At 49.4% G+C, this 18,808-nt stretch overlaps 5 protein-coding genes across 5 annotated transcripts; 4 read left to right on the forward strand and 1 right to left on the reverse strand.

Annotated features, from left to right (window-relative positions):
• Positions 1 to 19: 19 nt before the first annotated feature.
• On the forward strand, positions 20 to 2,847 carry ONS95_014016 (uncharacterized protein; the record flags this gene model as incomplete). Its single annotated transcript, XM_058507666.1, has 2 exons — positions 20 to 237; positions 327 to 2,847. 2 exons carry the CDS (start codon positions 20 to 22, stop codon positions 2,845 to 2,847), a joined length of 2,739 nt encoding a protein of 912 aa, XP_058356836.1.
• A 904-nt stretch (positions 2,848 to 3,751) lies between these two features.
• ONS95_014017 (uncharacterized protein) lies at positions 3,752 to 4,682 on the forward strand (the record flags this gene model as incomplete). Its single annotated transcript, XM_058507667.1, has 2 exons — positions 3,752 to 3,819; positions 3,875 to 4,682. The coding sequence occupies 2 exons, from the start codon at positions 3,752 to 3,754 to the stop codon at positions 4,680 to 4,682; spliced, it is 876 nt and encodes a 291-aa protein (XP_058356837.1).
• Positions 4,683 to 5,585: 903 nt separating this feature from the next.
• On the reverse strand, positions 5,586 to 8,716 carry ONS95_014018 (uncharacterized protein; the record flags this gene model as incomplete). The annotated part of the gene is made up of 3 exons (XM_058507668.1): positions 5,586 to 7,485; positions 7,540 to 8,223; positions 8,325 to 8,716. 3 exons carry the CDS (start codon positions 8,714 to 8,716, stop codon positions 5,586 to 5,588), a joined length of 2,976 nt encoding a protein of 991 aa, XP_058356838.1.
• Positions 8,717 to 10,333: 1,617 nt separating this feature from the next.
• On the forward strand, positions 10,334 to 13,329 carry ONS95_014019 (uncharacterized protein; the record flags this gene model as incomplete). Its single annotated transcript, XM_058507669.1, has 3 exons — positions 10,334 to 10,414; positions 10,466 to 11,684; positions 11,802 to 13,329. Exon 3 carries the CDS (start codon positions 12,391 to 12,393, stop codon positions 13,327 to 13,329), a length of 939 nt encoding a protein of 312 aa, XP_058356839.1. The 5' UTR covers positions 10,334 to 10,414; positions 10,466 to 11,684; positions 11,802 to 12,390.
• A 941-nt stretch (positions 13,330 to 14,270) lies between these two features.
• On the forward strand, positions 14,271 to 15,794 carry ONS95_014020 (uncharacterized protein; the record flags this gene model as incomplete). Its single annotated transcript, XM_058507670.1, has 1 exon — positions 14,271 to 15,794. The coding sequence occupies one exon, from the start codon at positions 14,271 to 14,273 to the stop codon at positions 15,792 to 15,794; it is 1,524 nt and encodes a 507-aa protein (XP_058356840.1).
• Positions 15,795 to 18,808: the final 3,014 nt, after the last annotated feature.

The following is an 18,808-nucleotide window of genomic DNA, read 5'->3' on the forward strand; positions in this document are numbered from 1 at the left end:
AGAATTCAACAGCCTCATCATGTCTTCCATGAACGGGGGGATAAGCCCCGCGCCACCTCCGGATTCTTCTACCTCTACGCCAAACCCATCTCTATCTGCAAAACGAAAGCGTGACGATATGACTGAGGGTCCGAACAACACAAATGGCACCCCTGATTCGAAGAGCCCAGAAGTAGTAGAACAATCCGTCGAAGTTGCGCAAGCACTCATCCAAGATCTTATTGATGTATTAAAGGCGTAAGTTATCCATCAGCAAATGTTCCAGATGAACAACTGCCATCCGTTTGGATTTCATCCATATTCCACATATTCTGATAATGCAACAGCGACGACACAACCCCGTCTATATTATCGCGCTCTCTACCAGAGCGCCCCTCCTCGTCAGGTCCACAAGCAAAGCGCCAAAAGTCCGACGACACCAGCGAAACGTCCTCCTCGATCCTCTCACGACAAGCAGCAAAAGCCTACACTAATGTCAAGGAGGTGCTCGAGGATATTGACACGGCAGTCGCTGACATCCAGGATAAGCTTCAGCTTCCGAATGGCACGGCTCGGAATCAATTCATACCTTTTTCTGCGAGCCAGTCGGAGTTATCTGTCAAAGCTACTGCATTCAAGCAGCGAGCACATGAGCTGATCCGGAGGGAACTGGCAGCCATGGGAGGAAGCCAATCGAAGACCAATGCCTCGAGCAGCAATTCTTCTTTTGGAGCCAACATTAGCTTGGGATCGACTGCTTTCACACAAATAAATGCCAGTCCAGGGGATAGTAGGACGGTCCTTACATTCTATGGGAATGCCCAGGGAAACAAGCAACTCTTCTCAAGTCTCCAGATTCCAACCAAGGTGAACGGCGAGGAGAAGAAAGTCCTCCAATCCATTCGAGAAGCAGGGCTTCCGAACGGTATTACAACCACCCAAATCATTCCCATCCAAGCGACTGGACTTGTGGATGACAAGAAGCGCACCCCAACCTTGGGTGAAGTCTTCCCGACTCCCTCTACTGTGCCGGCTCTACAGCCCCCAAAGCCATCCAAGGTTGCTACCACCCGGTCGTCGACAGTAGGTTGGTACCAGCCAACAGCCAATGAGCCAGTTTCGAGAAGTGCAAGCTACTCGAAGCAATCCATTTCCACCGGACATTGGCTTGACTACAGCAACGCATCGCCTCCACAGCAAGGCGTAAAGAGAAAGCAGCGCGAAAGGGCTTTGAGTCTAGTAGCTGCTAAGGGACCTTCTCTTGAGCCTGAGTCTGCAGAATCCGAAGCGTCTAAACTAGAAACTTTGTTCCGTGGTGCTTATTCTAGTTTTGCTCCAGTCAAGGATGATTCGGCAGCAGTTGTACCAGCGGGCGTTATGAACCGGATATGGTGGCAACAAGTCGGTCAGAAGAATTTTGAGAAGCTCGTGGAAAATTGGAACGATATGGAGGATATCAGATCCCCAACACCAACCCCGAAGACCGAAGAGGATGATGAGATCGCCATGTTTGAGAAGGTTATCGCGGAGTACGAAAACGATCCTATCGATCCAAGCTTGGTCAACGTCGAAGCCGCGCCGGAGAAGTCAGCTGAGGAGAAGGACGTTGAAGAGATTCTTGAGGGGATATCCGACCTTCTGGAAACCCTAAATTCGTACCAGCGTATTCGTCACCTGTCACTGAACGCGTCAAGTCGTCCGGCTGGTCTTCTATCTACCCCTGATAGTACCCTTGGCACACCATCCAAGCCAAGCGAGCATGAGCAAGCTACTTATGAGATTCTCAAGTCCCAGTTAACTTTGATGATTTCCACTTTGCCACCCTATGCTGTTGCGAAATTGGACCCTGATCGCCTTGCAGAGCTGAGCATTAGCACCAAGATCGAGATCCAAACGAACAACTACAAGGGTGTCATGGAGGAGGATGAAGCTGCATCAAGGGCGAAGACGACAGCCATGAATGCTACATCCGCTGCACCACGACCTGCTGCCCCTGCACAACCTCATCGGAGCAGCTCTGCTACGCTTTATGGCAACCAATATGCTGCCCCTCGGCCATCACCTGCCCCGACACAACAATACTATGGCGCAAGTCAGTCACCTATCAGACCCCCTGCGACCAATATCAACATGCAACGACCACCTGTGGCATCCCCAGCGCCGTACCAGCGAGTTCAACAACCAGCCGGAAGCGCGCCCTATCATCCTGGTCAAGCTTATGGAACGCCAACGTATCCACATCAAGCTCCAAGACCTGTATCGCAGTCTTATTCACAACCCAGCCAGCAGTATCAACAGACTCCAACTACGGCGAACTATCTGCGCGCACCGAGTCAGGGTTACTCACATAATTTGCCGCAACAGGGCCAACAGCCCTCCAACATCAATGGCCGATACGCTGGTCAACCTCAACAACCAGGCTATGCGCACCAAGCACAGGCCACGCCAAATGGGATGGGCTATCAATACTCCAATGGTGCAAATTTCAATCGCCAGGTTTCGCCTCAAAAGATGTACAGCCCTCAACCTCAAAACGCCCAACCTCGACCGAATTATGCTACACCAAATCCATCCATGTCACAGGATCGCCGGCCGTACATACAAAATGCTATGAACCAGGCTCCAATGATAAATGGGTCAACTCCACGCCCCCCATCGCAACAGCAATATATCCCACAAACACCAACTGGTTATGTCTCGCATCATTCTAATGCAGCGCAACTGGAAATTATGGCACAACAACGGGCTAATTTGGATGCTCAACAGGAGACTCAGCAACGGGCTCGGGCACTTGCAGCACAGTCTGCTATGGGCTCTCCCCCTAAGAGCCAGGTCAATGGTGGAAACCCGGTCGTCGCAGGCTCATAAGAGAATACTATTGGAATCGGACAGTAGTATCTGAAACCGGGGAAGCAAGGAGAGATGGCAGAATGTGTTACTAGCACCTGGAGTTCACGGAAGACTGGATATCTTTTATGATGTTGCACAGACTCAAGTGTTGAGGTTCCTGCACAGCATGTTATACAGGCGTTGATTTTTACGCAGGTGTCACTAGGTTCTGGGTCATCGAGCATAGAAGGAGCTCTGCTGCGAAGTATTGCTTTTGCGTGTGAGCAAGAATGAGCTCCAGGTGGCGAAAAATATGTGTGTTTGTAAAATTATAGAGCTCTTTCCAAACTGCCCCAAAACAAATATTCAATCTAAGTCTTCCTCCGCAATTCTAGTAACTTCACCAGCAGAAGAACCTAATACCATATTGCTCCCAGCCTCACTGTTCTCGTGGTGAAGCTCCATTTCCAAAGACAAAGCGAACATCCTACCTCTGTATGACATGTCGTCCGCCATGCCACTCACAATTTGAAGCAGCTGTCAGCTTCACCCCACCATAATCTTCTCTACCTAGCCGCCGCTGCCAGGCACAAAACAATTTAGTCGTGACGGCGTGGCCCTTGGGCTCCGGGGTGCAGTTGATGTGCAGCAGAATGTGGGGTTGTGACATCATTTCCTTGGCTTGGTTCAGGAGAAGGATCGAGGGGTTGTTCCACGCCTTGTCTTTCTCCAAGAAACCAACGACATACAAACAGAAGCCCACTGTCCTCCGCTACTCCACATACTCTAGATCAATATCAAGGATACATAAGCATATCATCCTAACCTCCATACTACAAATAGACAATTATTTCTCGAATCTCCCGACCCAGACTCACGCGGACGAACCCACCACATCAGACATATCCATAACCTCTCCAAAATACCGAAACAACCTGCAGAAATGGCCACTCCAACCTTGATAGGCATGCCAGAGCCTCCTTCAAATCCGGATACACCAACGGAGATGCCGTGAGTCTTTCCAAAAAGCCTCAAGCCAAGACTTTACCATACTAACAGACAACAGTGGCACCCCCAACTCAGCTACGACCTCCCTGTCTGCTCTCTCAACAACAGCCATAAAAGATGGCCATCGCGGCTCTGCATTCCCTCATACAGGCCACGGGCACCGCCACACAGGCTCCAGCAACGAAGCCGAGCGCGAGCGCGCAGACCGCATCTCGTTCCTAGCTGGGCTGGAACGCGTGTCGACTGTCCGCCCAAATCAGAACCAACAAGGCGGAGCGGCAGCTGGTCCTTCTGCAGGTCAGATCCCGGGTTACTTCGACCAGAATGGTAATCCCGTCTATACGACCAAGATGTCGACTGTGGGATCTGCATCTGCGACTGGTTCCGCTGGTGGCCGTACGACAACCTGGGCTAGCGGAAGTACCAAGGGACAGACGGAGGCTGGCGACGAGGATCAAATGAGTACGGATGCCAATTATAGGGATATCGATGATCGAGATCGATTCTCTGCGAGCGCGATGGACGAGGACATGGATGGAATGAGCGATGATGCTAGTCTAGTAGGCTTTGGAGAAGGTGCTGGCAGCACAGTCAGTGGTCCTATTTACAGTCGACGAGATCTGGTCACCAATCCTGCTGTTGGAAGAAGTGGCCTGGCCAGTCAGCTTCAGAGCAGCGGTTCAGGAACTCCTGGCGAATCGCAAAGTTTCGGCGACTCGAACAGAGTTGCTAGTCCAAGTGCTGGCGTTCAAGCTGCGGAGCGGATCATGAGAGATAGAGTTGATGGTACTGGGGAGTCGAGGAGACCGCTGGGCAGTCCTGATGAGGCTGGGTTGGGAAAATTTTACTTCGAGGATAAGAAGTAGATGGCGTCCTCATGGGAGACTGTGGTGTTCTGGATAGTGGATTTTGCATTCATCTTTCATTTGGGTGGCGTACGAACCTGGAGGGCTGGCTAGCGTAGGTTAGGTGTGGAATTCATTCTTGATACCACATGGGACGTTTCCCTTTACGACAATGGAGAATATGAAATGGAGCCAATCTTTCACACTTACGCAACTTGAGAAGATGGAAAGCAGGTTCTATAGTGCTTCATTCATTGTGTGACCTATCCAAAGGATTTTCCATGCATCTAGTAAATGGTCATTATATCTGCGATCTCAAAGGCGAAGATATGTGAAGAAGAATGCGTGCGAATTTGCTAAGCGGGAGGGTCTCATCTCAGTAGGATAGTTGAGAATAATCATCTGCAAGTTACATAGAATGACGAAAAATGTTAAATTTCAAGCGACCATGAGAGTTTTATGGGCATCCATTTCTTCCAATTCCAGTTTGCACGTTTCTATAGAAGAATTTTTCAACCGCAACTGAAGAGCAAATATAGCTGAGAATGATGTGATGAAGAAAGCTCCACATACATTGTGGGAGATGTTACTAAGACTCTGGTAACATATATATTATATAGTGTGACAATAGCCTACAGCAGCCGCGGTGGATGGGTACCCATATATAGAAAGCTGAGCGAGCCCCTGTTGACTATCTCGCTTACGAGTTCAGCGAGTCTGTTTAACAACAAACCTCTAGACTCTCAACACGAGAAGGGCATTTAAATGAGATGCATTAATGATCGCTGGGTCTTGTATTTCACAATTTTTTCTCATTTGGCTAGTCATGCATGGTCCCTTGTCCTGCTATATCATCTCCAAATATCATACACATCAAGGGTATCAATTCGTATCTACTGACTCAACTCTACAGTCTTGGAAGGTTTATTTCCAAGGCTGAGGAATAGGTGGGGGTGGCCCGTAGTTGGGTTGAGGAGGAGGCATTCCCCACTGCCATCCTTGACTTGGTTGCTGCGGAGGCGGGATCTGTTGTGGACGCGGCTGGTTCACCCCAGGTTGATAGCCCGTAACCTTCGACCCAAAATCATCATTCTGCACCGGCGGCGCAGGACTTCCCGGCGGAGGAGGGAAATATGGCTGTTGTTGCTGCATTGACTGCGGTGTCATTGGTGAGCCCATCGTGCTGACCGATGCGCTACGGCCGTGATATACACTCCCTGTTGATTGAGGCGATAACATGCCTGTAGGTTGCGGGGAGAGGACTTGGGGACTGCCACCATAGTTGGACGGCGTGAATGAGGTCGTGGAGAAGGAGGAGGAATGCCGTGAGGGTGGGATGGAGTAATAGCCGCTGTCTTGGCGTTGGATGGGGGAGACAGTGGGTTTTGTGGGTTGGGGCTGAGCGTAAATTTGTTGATGGGTTTGATATTGGGGTTGCGATTGGGTGTTCATTTGAGCCGTGTTCGGGGCAGATGTGAATTGTAAGGGTTGGTAGATGCTTTGCGGTCGTGGAGTCGGTGCTTGTTGTACTGGGGGAACTGTGTTCTGAGCAGCAGCAATGTGTTGTGGCTGGTACACACTTTGCGGGCGGGGAGGAGGAGGAGGAGGAGGCTGTTGGTAGGATATTGGGGTGTTGTTCTGAACAGGTGGCGCGGATTGAGACTGATATATACTTTGCGGTCTTGGTGGAGGTGCTGGGCGTTGTTGCGGATTGGGAGATGATGGTGGAGGAGGATAGTTCTGATGCTGTTGCGGAGGTGGAGCATTGCTTTGAGACGATTGGAGTGAGAGGGGTTGATAAGTACTCTGTGGTCGTGACGGCGGCACTTGTTGTGGCTGTTGAGCCTGGGAAGAAGGTGGAGGGGAATATGTTTGTGGATTGTAGGTTGCAGAGGCGCCGTTCGATTGCGAGGTGTATTGCGCTTGGTACGAGACCTGTGGTTGAGGCTGTACTGCTTGAATTTGGGGTATGGGGGTTGCTGGATACGCCTGTTCCTTTGTGATTGGGATAGTCTCGTTCCGGGATTGTGGCCGAGATGGCAGTGGAGGCTGTTCAGCCGCTGAATATTGTCTCTGGTAGCTTGGAGTAAGAGAGGCATGTCGCGGTGCTTGTTGATACTGCTGAAAAGCTGGATTGGGAAGAGGAGATGTTTGCTGACGGACAGGTGTAACTTTTAGAGGTGCAGGATAGGGACTGCTGTTATTGTCCAGAGGAGTCGACGCTGTATCATTGGAAGACACCCCATTTTGCGCGTGTGGGTTCTCAGATGTCTCAAGTGACAGTTGAGATGAAAGACATGTGAGATCTTGGACTGTTGTTTGGAGGAGTGGTACCTTGGGTAGCGAACTAGGAGGTGGTGCTGACGAAGCAGGAGGAGGAGGGTAGAATGACAGAGGCTTAAATTCGTGAACGATCTCCGTGGCAGCTTTGTCCTCAGTCTGTGGTGTTTGGTATTCAGCAGGCTCTTCTACGATAATGGAAGTAACCGGTGAAGACTGTGGGCTCTGTACTCGATCACTCGAAGCGTTAGCTTCCGGGTTGGACTCATCGCTTGTCACTTGTTGTGGTGCTGGCTCCTCAGTAATCGAAGTAGATCGTGGAGATCCAGTGTCTTGCGGAAAGCTTCCTAAATCCACCTGTTGCTCGGTCTGGGCCTGGTGAGCGGGGACTATATCGATCACTCCTCCACGCTTCTCAATTTCCATTTGTAGAATTCGGGCCTTCAGAATCAGAATCTCGTCCTCCATACTAGGTGTAGCAGGAACTAAGTTGTCAACTGGGACTGCTGCAGTCACCAATTCAGCAGGAAGTTCAAACACATCCCTGTAGCCCATCAGTTGCTGCTTCGAACAGAAATAGGCAAGTGAGCTTGCTTACATGGGAAAATCAACTATCGAGGATTTACACTCTGGGTTAGAAGATGAAGTTGGAGGCTGTACAGTGGCAGACTTGCGATCCATGACAGGAAATACTGACGGCGACTGATAGGTAGCGGTTTGTTGACCCCGAGAACCAGCTGCCTGGGAATAGACCGGTAGAGGCGTAGGACAAGGCGACGGATATGCTTGACTGCAACCAGGCTGGTAAAGGGACTGCCTTCGTTGTGCCGAGGGATCCTGACTGACTGGATTTGGAGTTGTTCCAGGTGGTCCCACGTCCTGAATGGGAGAGTACGGAGGCAGTTGTTGGTATATAACTTGACCAAATTGGCCTCCCTCGGGGATGAAAGCTTGCTGATGAGAAGCTGGTTGATACGAGACTGCACCACTCCGTGGGGGTTGTATGGGCACATATTCATACTTCTGGTCTTTCGAGGGTGGTAGTGGTTGATATGTCTGGATTCCCGGCTGCGGAAGTTGAAATGGCTGACCTGGAGCATTCTCTTTGCCTGGCTGATAGTCTGGAGGCTGTGGTTGAAGATATACACCTTGAGCTGCTTGTTCCTGGATAAATTGCTTTTGAAAATTCTGGTACTGCAAGTTCATTCTTTGGTTCGCCTTGTGCTTGGAATGTTCATCATGTTTATGCTCGACTACTGCACCAGTTGCGTCCAAGGCAACACTAGAGGCAAAAGTCTCAGTATGGGTCTTTCAACCATGTTCGAGGAATAGCAAGAACCCGGATTTGATCGAATGGGGGATGAGGAAACCGGTAATACTCACTGTGCAGCTGCATACTCAGCGCCTTTGCCTACAGCTTCGCCAGCTATCATATCAGCACCTGGACCAGCCAATCCCAACGTCAATCCACCAATCGTCCCAGAAATTGCCATAGGAGCAATAACGTCTCGTTTTCTCGTATTATGGGTTTGCCCATGTGCCTGCAATTTTGCTTCAATGATTGCTCGTTTTTTACGAGCATTGTGTATTCGAGGGGCCGACAGGCCAAGTCCAACGAGAGAAATTCCAGCCGTCAAAGGAGAAAACAACACTGCAGTAGCTGTCGAGGTAGCCCCACCCGATATCTGGCGAGTGTAATTCTCCCATTCTCGATGAAGCTGTTCTGGAGTGAGATTTTCGCACTTTGATTGATATGTGTCGAAATCGAAGGGCATTTTGAGAGTAAGAGAAGCCTACTAAGACTTCTTAGACGTAGAAATCGCTGGCAGTAAGTCTCCAACTGTGGAGAGAGACAGTGAAGGGAGAGGGATCGCCTTTTAAAGAGGCGCCGCACAAGGACAATAACGGCGGCACCTCAAATCACGAATCAGCCTTGCACGCCTAGATGGGGTTTGTGGTCCCAATGGCCTGATTCTGTTGGCCCATTCCCGACACCTGGGCCATTAATAGGATGTGGAGGCTGGGGCTGAAAAAAGGTTCACAGGTTGCTGCAGCTGAATTGTTGCAACCAAATTACATTACAATGAACATCCACGTGTGAGAAGAACCTCAAACCCGAGAGTGACGCGATTTCCAGAATTCTTCATCTGCAGTACTGCAAATCCCTAGGATCTTGACAAGAAAGGCAGACGATGAGTGCAACCAGTCGTTCTCCCAATTCTCGTTCAGACGACGGTGCACTTTTGCCTCAGACCATCTCGGTCTGGTCACCGCCAAGTTCGCTGTCAGAAGGTACAAGCTCCACGCGCGACTCCCTCTGCCAATAATATATGATGGTGGCGTCTCGCGAGCCATTTCAAGCGCCCCAAAAGAAGGCAAGCACGACAAGTTAGAGTAAAATAAGCATTCTTCAGCCTTGAAAGATCAGACCAGAATCCTGCGGGTTGAAACAATGAAAACCCCGAGGTTATCTGCCGTCGCCGTGTGCAGGAGAGTGGTAATGAATAGTAGTGGGAGTCGAGCCTCGCCTCGTTTGCGCACTGAACAGATAGTAGTTCGTACTGAGCATTGGGAACGCTACCTAGATGGTTGGTTGAAGGAAAGATGAGACATCTCAAGAACGGACGTGGAGATATTATATTGTAAGCAAAATGGGGTCCTCGCTAAAGCTTACCACCTGTTGCCACTGGAGGTTCTGATCTCCGTTTGATCTGCTTGTTCTCTCGACGGACGAACAAAACAACAACGATCGTATGCGATTCCACTTTCCGGTTTCCTCGGAATGTGTTCGTACAGCTTTCGTTTGGCCATGGTAAGATCGCGTGTAGTCTTTCTTATGTTGTTCTGGTGCGTGGCATTCGAGCTTCTTGCAATATTTACTTGGCCACAGCAGCTCCAACTCGCTGAATCGAGTGCCGCGACCGACGGCTTATCCACATGAAAAGTTGTATGCCGGGATTTAAATTCAATGGCTTTAGAAGTGTCAATACAAAGATAGTTTTAAGTATGCATAGGTGGGGGAGCCTTGTGAACGCCCGGGTGGCATCTTGCACAGCCTCATTACAATACCTCTCCCTCTTCTTGCTTAGACAAACATTCATGTCGGTCCCTCAATCATCTCGACTTTGCATCGCAATGGCCAGAATTTGAGCTGTTATCCACAGTTCGTTCGAGAAGTTCAAACAGTCCGTTTCTGCGGACGACGCAAAGCGAAGTGAATCGACCGAGCAGCGAGATGTCTGGGCAGCAGTGAAGCAAGTCAACAACGACCAGCGGTCAAAGTCTTCCCAAATTTTGGCCCGAATGGAACCTCTTTTGAAAAAAAAATAGAGAAATACTCTAGCATTTCCGATACATTCAATGACGGAACACCGTACATGGCCTATGTTTGGGTCGGTTACTCCTTCGCAAATGCTTGATGCGAGATGTGAAGCTTACAGACTGACTAGGCTCCGATTATGTTCAATCTCCAAGTACTTAATACTTCATGAAATCCAAGACTCTCAAGCTAATAGCCGGAGCAGCTAGTAGTTTAATATGAAGATGTCCTCGAGGCGCTCGTGTCAACATACTAAGATATTGGCACTGCTCTTCCCAGCTTTGATTCGAACTTCGCTGGCAACGGCACTTCTTTTGATGTGATTAAAGAGCACAAATATGCGCTTGGTGTCATTTACTCCGGAATCCTAGAAATTCATCGGATCACATGGAAGATATTTCTGCGAGTACATTGGCGTGCATTGTTTTACACCTTATGGAAGGATTCTATGCCCAAAATCCAATCGACCGTCACTACAACAGCAGGGCGACCTCATCGACAGGAGGAGAATGGCAACAAGCTCCAGCTTCCAGCTTAGAAGCAAGAATGACCGGGATCTTGAGGAACGTTGAAGTCATCAGCATAGTGTGCAGCAAATCACCGTGACGAGCTCTTCGCAGGCTCGCCCATTGCCCGCCTTGTGTTGGGAGACAGAGTGTTGGGTGTATCAAGCTTGATTGTTAAAGGTACGTTGAAGCTGTGACTATATACAGAGAAAGGCCCTCGAGTGGCTCCTTCCCTAACACCTTGGAAGTCCTAGAGCCAGACTTGGGTATTCAAGCTCGAACTTGGCGTAAAAAATGTATGGCTTGCTATGTCACATTCTTGCTCTGGACAGCCGTTGCTGTTGGCAGCTTGGTGATTGGTCTTTGGCGCTCCTTTGCCACTGGGGATGAAGGGAAGGGCTTTCACGGATGCCGCCTATATATGTAGTAGCTGTTGGAGGGGTTGTTGTCTTTCCTATTCAAAGTCGACATGGTCAACGATGCAGGACGTCACGCTCAGTCGGGGATTAGACACGCATGACTTATCTCGAAATAGATATCGCCGGGTCCTCAACATGGGTGCAAAGAAACGGCATCCTCGTATCTAATAATTGGGGCTGAAGCTTTTCTTACATTTGACAACTGGATTGCCCTTCCACACTCTTATTCCTGGTCACCATGTATACTATACCGGAAAGTATTTGAATCTGTAAGAGTTGTCTTCCAATATCACCTCAGGAAGCCCGGTACGCTTTCAGCCCTTGAAGTGCAGCACGGGTCAGTCGTTCCATGCGAGTGGTTCCGCCCCTGCGAGGGCTCCACAATCCGGCATCGCAAATCCGGGGAAACATTCCAACAATCATGGCCATGTCAACTTCGAGGCCAAAACTCGAAAGAACTTAGAATGTCCAACACTTCAACGGCCAAAGAATATCCAATGTAAGCTGTTCGCAGAGGTCAACTACGAGCTGGAACGCTCAGCCCTCTGGTGTCTACCCTTGAAAGCCACCTATTACTTTGCAGAAGAGCACTAAAAATGTCCCTGACCAAAAGTAGGCACCAGCTTTGGCAAAAGATGTGCCGATGCTAAAAGATTTCTTCCAGAACAATAATACGATGTGCTTTTTGCGTTCCTTCAATTGCTCTAAGAGCTGGAAGCTTCCCAATTATGGGCTCCGCTTTCCAAAAATCCATTCAACATGGTCTCAAGTATCACTAGGTATACTTACTTCACTAATCTCAAGACTAAGTCAATGCGAATCTGTACAACTCCATATACCGACTCCACGTCCAGTTGGGATTTATGTGCCGCTCACTTCCACACCTCCGTCCTACCACAGCAGTTTGTCATCCACCGTAACCTGCCAGGAAAACATGTTGCATGTCGCATATTTGCATCATAGCCAATGGCATTCGCAGCCAGCAATACAGGTGTGCAGCCTATATGTTTCAGTCCGAGCAACAAATGCAAGCATTGCATTTAGCTTGCTTGTCGTCCCACGCCAAGCAGGGGCATATTGAAACTTTGGCAAAGTATATATCTTGTCATCTTATCTTCATCCTTATCAGACATCGTACCATCACAGTATAAAGGATTCACAGTATCTTTTTCCTTGGAACTTGACAACGTACTATCTTCAATTCAATGCATCGATCTACCAGTTCAAGGAGTAAGTGGATGGACGTCCTGGGCTTCGACCAGCCCGCCGAAGAGCAAGGAAATCGAAATTATCGTGGAAATTCACTTACATACTTGTCTGATGGGCAAGAGTCTGCTTATGAACCTGTGCACCCTCCGCTACGTTCACCAACGTATACGACATATCCTCGATTTCCGAGGGATGTCATGTTCTGTCGCTTTGGAGGCGACATCCTGCTCAGTCCCTCTTCACCTGCCCCATCACCAAACGACATCAAACCCCTGCCAGCACCACCACACCTGTTCTACATAACCATCCAAAATGATCTCTCTTCGCAGATCAGCACAGGCAGGCCAGATCTCGTTCTCCACAAAGGCCCCTCCAAAGCATCAACCGTGATGTCCTTTGCCAGGTTTCACTCCGTCACTCAAATGACAGACATCACACTCTGTCCTACACCACCCCGATCCGCAACCGCCAACTTCTCGAGAACAAACTTCTCATTTCCACGCTTACCTGAACCCGAAGAGAAGCAAGGGCTCCGCCCTAAATTCAAATTCGAGCAGCTCGGTCCCGCAAGCGGTATTTTCAGCGCCGAGAAATACGAGTTCTGTCACACCTTTCCGTGGAACAATGTACGTGAGCGCTTCGAATGGCGATACACGTCTGGGCCATTTGTTCGGACTATATATAGGGATAGTGGAGGTTTGAAGCTGATTCGAGTAAGTACAGGAGATGCCATTGCTGTTTATGCTGGGCTGGGACATTCGTCCAAAGCGAGTAATCCGAGTCGGGTGCTAGGCATGTTCAGATTCCTGAAGGGCGACAGTATCGAGGGGTTAGGGGAAGAGTTTGAGGTTTTGGCGATTATGTCGATTCTTTCGCTGGTGGAGAGGGGAAGGAGGGTGGCAAAGGCTCATAATAAGGCTTTCGGGATAAAGTGATCTTCCTTCGATGAGATGGTGACTAGTACGCGAGGATTCTTTGGAACTGAATGCATGGAGTCTGGTGTTACCACTGAACGATGGAGTTGAAAAGCTTGGCTTTGTCGAAAGCAGCAACCGAAGGAGGGCAATTTGATATGTTTTTGGGAGAGCTAGATCTGTTGAAATAAACGAGTCGTCATGTTTCGAATCTGATAGCGATTCTGTCTGAAACATACTTGCGTCCAATGTCGTGAGTATCGATAGCTCCAATGCAGTCCAGCTGCAAGGGAAACTTGAAGCTCGACACCAGTAAAGTGCAAGCGAAATTAAATTTCCCCACCAGTTCTACCAGAAGACACAACATCCGATGATAATATAACTTCATGCGGCGAGGCGTATCCGTCGTATTTGTTTCTCATGGACCCAATCCACGAGGCTGCGAGCCCCTTTGAAGTTCACCAGCCTTCTTGGTGGGCCCGGAACTCTGTTCGCCAGCGCGGACCCCACCACCATGGGACATTAAGATCGTAGCTATGAGCGAATCTTCGATCAGCACAAGACGATTCGTGGCGATACTGAAAGAAGAATCCCAAGTTCGGATGGAAGAACGAGCTGCTGTCTTATTTGTAGCTTTTACCCCTATCTCCCTATTTACCATGCCTCTTTATCCCTTGGACGCCTTCCTTGCTTGGTCTTAGCGGACCGGTTGCCAAGAACCCCAAAGTGACCACTCCGAGCACTCCTCTCGCGGCTGGAACCTGGCGTCGCTCAGCCATCGAAGCCTCACTCACCAAATATTTCTTGGAGTGTTGGAATGCTCCCTATCACTTCTCCTCGACTAACGGCATTCCTTTTGTTGCGACGAGGACCCCAAACCACCTAATCATCCATCAATTCTCATCCCCAGGGTGTTTAAAGTTCTGACTGCCATCTTTCTGCTTCGCTGTTCTCTGGCAACAATGGTCCAGAAACCTGTCTCCGAAATGATCAACGGAGTCGTGCGCATCAAATGGTGGAAATACAGATACGTCGTGCTGGCGGCACTGGTGGTCAACGTCGTCCTCGTCAACCATTTCTTCTTCGGCTCGTCATTAACAGAGTTCATTCGACCACCTCCACCGCCAGGGAGTGAAGCTGCGTTGGGACAAATTCCTGCTCCTCCACCGAACGGCGCCATACCCCCTAAGCCCTCGCTGGCATCAGAAACAGCAGTCCCCGAGCCTACATACTCATATACCCCTCCTGCGCCTCTACAGGAGGTAATGGCATTGGACAAGGTCCCGCCAACTGCACCACGGAAGCTCAGCCTTTCCGACTACGACTTCAATGGTCCATATATCGGTTGGCCACTTGCGCGGGCTTGCAACGAGACGAAATGGCAGCCGGGGCTGGTCTTTGTTTGCGACAACAACTCGGGAGGAATAGGCAACATTCGAAACTTCATCCTCACATGTATAAGATATGGCATTGAAGCTGGGGCTTCGGGTATCATCATGCCTAGAATTCAGCGACGGTCAGAGGAGAATCTAGCCAACATCTTCACAACGGGCTTTCAACCCTTCGGTTATTTCTTCGATGAGAAGCACTTCACGGCTTCCATGGGCGAGTTCTGTCCGCAGATGAAGATTTACAATGACACGGAACACTTCCCGAATGCCGATAAGAAGAAGGAGGCCAAGGAGTTCTACCCCAAAGATCTAAATGTTGATCTGGATGGGTGTGATGGTCGTGGTGTGAACAGACATCTAGATCAATTCCGAACCAAATTCGACGCCTGGGCCGTCAAGTACGAGAATCTACCTTCCGTTGAACGTCCCCTAACCCTTCGATTCAAATGGGCCACATTTTTCGAATGGCCAATCATGCGCGATGGCCCAGAATTCGCAGCCACGTTTGGAGATTTGTTGAGGATAAGAAAGGATGTCCAAGAGCTGGCAGCATACACAATCATGGAGATGGCGAAATTTTCTGGGCAAGAAGCAGATATTACGAAGTCACCACCAAAATATCTTGGTGTCCACCTGCGTACCGAGAGTGACGCTCTAGGCTTCTGGCCCAATTTCCAGACACAAAGTGAGGGCTACATGAAGCAAGCAGAAATTCATAAGCTCAAGCACGCCTACATTGCCTCCGGAAACGCCACAGAAGGCCACCGTTTTGGCGAGATGGCGATGAAGAACGTCGGTCTGAACGTCACTTCCAAAGTCGATCTCCTCAAAGGCGAGAAGCTCAAGCAACTCACGGACCTTAGCTGGGATCAACAAGCCCTCGTCGATTTCCTGGTTCTGTCAAAGAGCACTCAGTTTACCGGCTGCTCCTTCTCGAGTTTTGCCATGAATATCGCGATCAAGCGACACTTGATGACTGATGGAATCTTCTCCCGCAAATGGATCAGCCCTAGTGATCCGTTCAGTACGCTGGTTGGCCGGTTCGAGAGTTGGTATGGTGATTGGATGTTCATGTATGAATGCATGTGGCCTTGATTGCCTCTCGTTCCTACACATCATGAGTCTGAATCACAACCAGAGCTTCTCTCAACAAATAAACCCGTTCATGGACAACATTCTCGCTTCAACCTCAGGCTCGACCCCATAGCCAATCACCGGCTTCTTATTCTGATACACATGCTTCACATGTACTTTTACCCCAGGCCATGCACTACTGAAAATGCGGCCTTCTCCTTACATTATATTTCTTCCTCCCGACTTCATTTGAGCGACTGAGCGAGCGAGCGAGCGCGTGGCGGAATCATAGGGCGGCCGGCACAATGCAATGTTCATTCATGGCGTGAAGGAACCAGCTGCAATTTTTGGCACCCACTGGCGTTTGGGACTTTTGAAAGCACAGAGTCCAAGCAAGGCAGGGACACGGGCACGGGACAGAGTGGTGAAGAGCGACAAGCTCTACCTAGTTTTTGGATGGAGCAGAGATATATATGGGACAAAGGTGGCAGGGTGAGATGGAGGACAGTATCTGAGTCGTCCTGGGAGGAAGGGACTGCTGTTACCTGTACCTTATTTATGAGCTATACCCAGCGACGCTAGGTTCGGAGACAAGAAGAATAGAGGGATATGTAATATTACTCTTTGATCCATCTACCTATCGGTTCCCCACACTGTCATGTCTTCACGTTGGTCATGAACCTCGGTGATCTGCCCACAATCGGCTCGAAGACTAAAAGCATGCTCTATGCAAAGGCGAACTACAGTTTGAATCAAGTCGAGTCAAGTCACCTACCTTCTTGCCTGCCCTACCTGCCCTGCCTGACTACCTGTCTGTCAGTCCGTACTTTCCCTTGTGAGTACAAGCCACGAACTAGCCTGTCAACTCGCTTCGTCAGGACGTCAGATTTCTCCTGCCTATTTTCATGTTATGAGTAAGAGAGGGGTGGTGGGCAGGTCCCACTCTCGACGGCTAGCTATTGCTATAGCTGCTTCCTACCGGGTAGAGTCCCTACATTGTGGTTATGGTGGAAGGATTGGGTGCGTTGGATCGGTATCTCCGCATATGTTCTGACGGCCGCTCCGAGATCGCTTCCCTTTTAGGATGGTTGATGTGCGTGATAAATTTGGTGGATGGAAAATGAATGTGAAGGCGTCTTGAGGAGAAAATGAAGGGAGCGAAGTGTCGGTGTTCTGTCCAACGTGTTTGGCATCGAGTGATGTCCTTCTACGGCAGTGACAGACGGAGGATGGTGCTTGGAGTGTTGAGATACTTTGTGTTTGGTGCATACCACCATGTGGCTATGATGTCCCTGGATCGGCTTCCTTGACTTCCAAGAGTTGCGAGTGTTGAGCTGAAGGGTATCTGTTTAGAGGACCAGGCCGGTTTTTCGATCGTGAACTTCGTCCCTGCAGTCACTTGATCTTCCTCATTGCCGTGGAGAGGTGCTGGCTGGTGATTAGTCCTAACATTCTTAGTGAGGAGAAAACTCGGTATTGCAAAACGTGAGTCCCGTTGCAGGCGGAAAGTGGAGAGGAAGAACGAAAGTCCCGTATGATCCTGCCACAGATTCTAGAGGGTCTTCCACCGAAGACATCCTTACTAGACGGAAACAGAAGTAATCGTGGAGATACGACCAGTCCACGCTTCTCTTTCCCCGCATTGTTGTAACATCTCAGCTCATCCAAGCTAAGTCAGGATCAACAGTAACGACCCAGAAAGACTCCATTGAAACAACAGTGGAACCATAGCCAAAACCTTGCATTACACCGCTCCATCATTAAGGTCGTCGTGCAAGACGCAGACACAGCCGCAGTGGCAGTGTTGATCCTGTAGCAAGATCGGTCATGAGATGTCGCCGACAGGTTGGTAACCCCAAACCCCGCTTGCTGTCATCGGGCACTGGTCCGGGCAAGACGAAAAGAGAGCCGCAAGCTGAAAATATATTCGTGTAATGCTTCTTGGCTGTTTGGTTTCAATGATTCCATCTGGTATGGAGATCTGCTTTTTGAAACAGCCTTCCACTATGCCGAGTTGATGGCTGAAGTTGGGGCTGATCCAGGGTTCGAAGGATCGGATGAAAGAGGAGAAGAAGAAACACTGATAATATGAGATGAAAATAGAGGCGTCAAAAGAACATAGAACGCTGAAGGGGAAAGAAAAGTGCTGTACATGCTCATGATAACAATTAAGAAAGAAATCTTGAAAATGATGAAATGCTGCAGACATCCATCCCACTTTAATATGCACGACAGAATTACTGCACATTCCGAATGGAGAAGCAGGTCACACTTGCACTTGGCTGCATGCAAGCTGCGAAAATTCAATAATCCACTCCATCCTGGAATCGTGGGACCATGACGGCGTAAAAATACAAAGATAGAAGAGAAATTCCGTTATTCGTTCGTATCCAGGAATGTCCCGAGGAAAAAGGGGTGGTACAAGCCGAAGCGAGGTGAACAGAATTCTCGCTTGTGAAATTGCGTACGAGGCTGTGCTGGTGCTTCAAATACGAGACGACAAGATGCCATGCGTTGCTCCAAATGATGTCGTTTGTAAATTGTAATGCTAATTGATTGGTTGTACTTGGAGAAGGGCAGGACAGAGTATGAGATGGCGGTACAGATAGTTAGTTGGGTTTGCTTGAACCTGGCGGAGATCATCGATTTGGTGAAGGGCAGTTCGGATTGAACTGGTGAACTGGACGTCGGGGTTGTGCCAGTCCAGTCGTCGTCATCACTGAAGGCTTGAACGGGATACAATGTTAGTGAGCTGGTGACAAGTACTGTAGGTGCTGACCACGGCTGTCAACAATACCTACCTAGGTAGGCAGTTGTAGTGGTGAGCTGGCTCGTATTGCGGAAGCCATGTGCAGTCATGAGTACGGGGTACAGCAGCATGTGTTCTCCTCTCCTCCCACTTACTCAAGCAACCACTCTCGCATTATTCCCGAAGTCACAAAAGTCACCACTAAGAGTCAGCACATCCAAGCACATTCTCCGCAGACCTTGACCTTCATTTTGACTTCAATAATAAATGCGGACCTTCAAGATCT

Source organism: Cadophora gregata, assembly GCF_030347475.1.
Source record: "Cadophora gregata isolate MNR1 chromosome Unknown scaffold_8, whole genome shotgun sequence".
NCBI classification, from domain to species: Eukaryota; Fungi; Ascomycota; class Leotiomycetes; order Helotiales; family Ploettnerulaceae; genus Cadophora; species Cadophora gregata.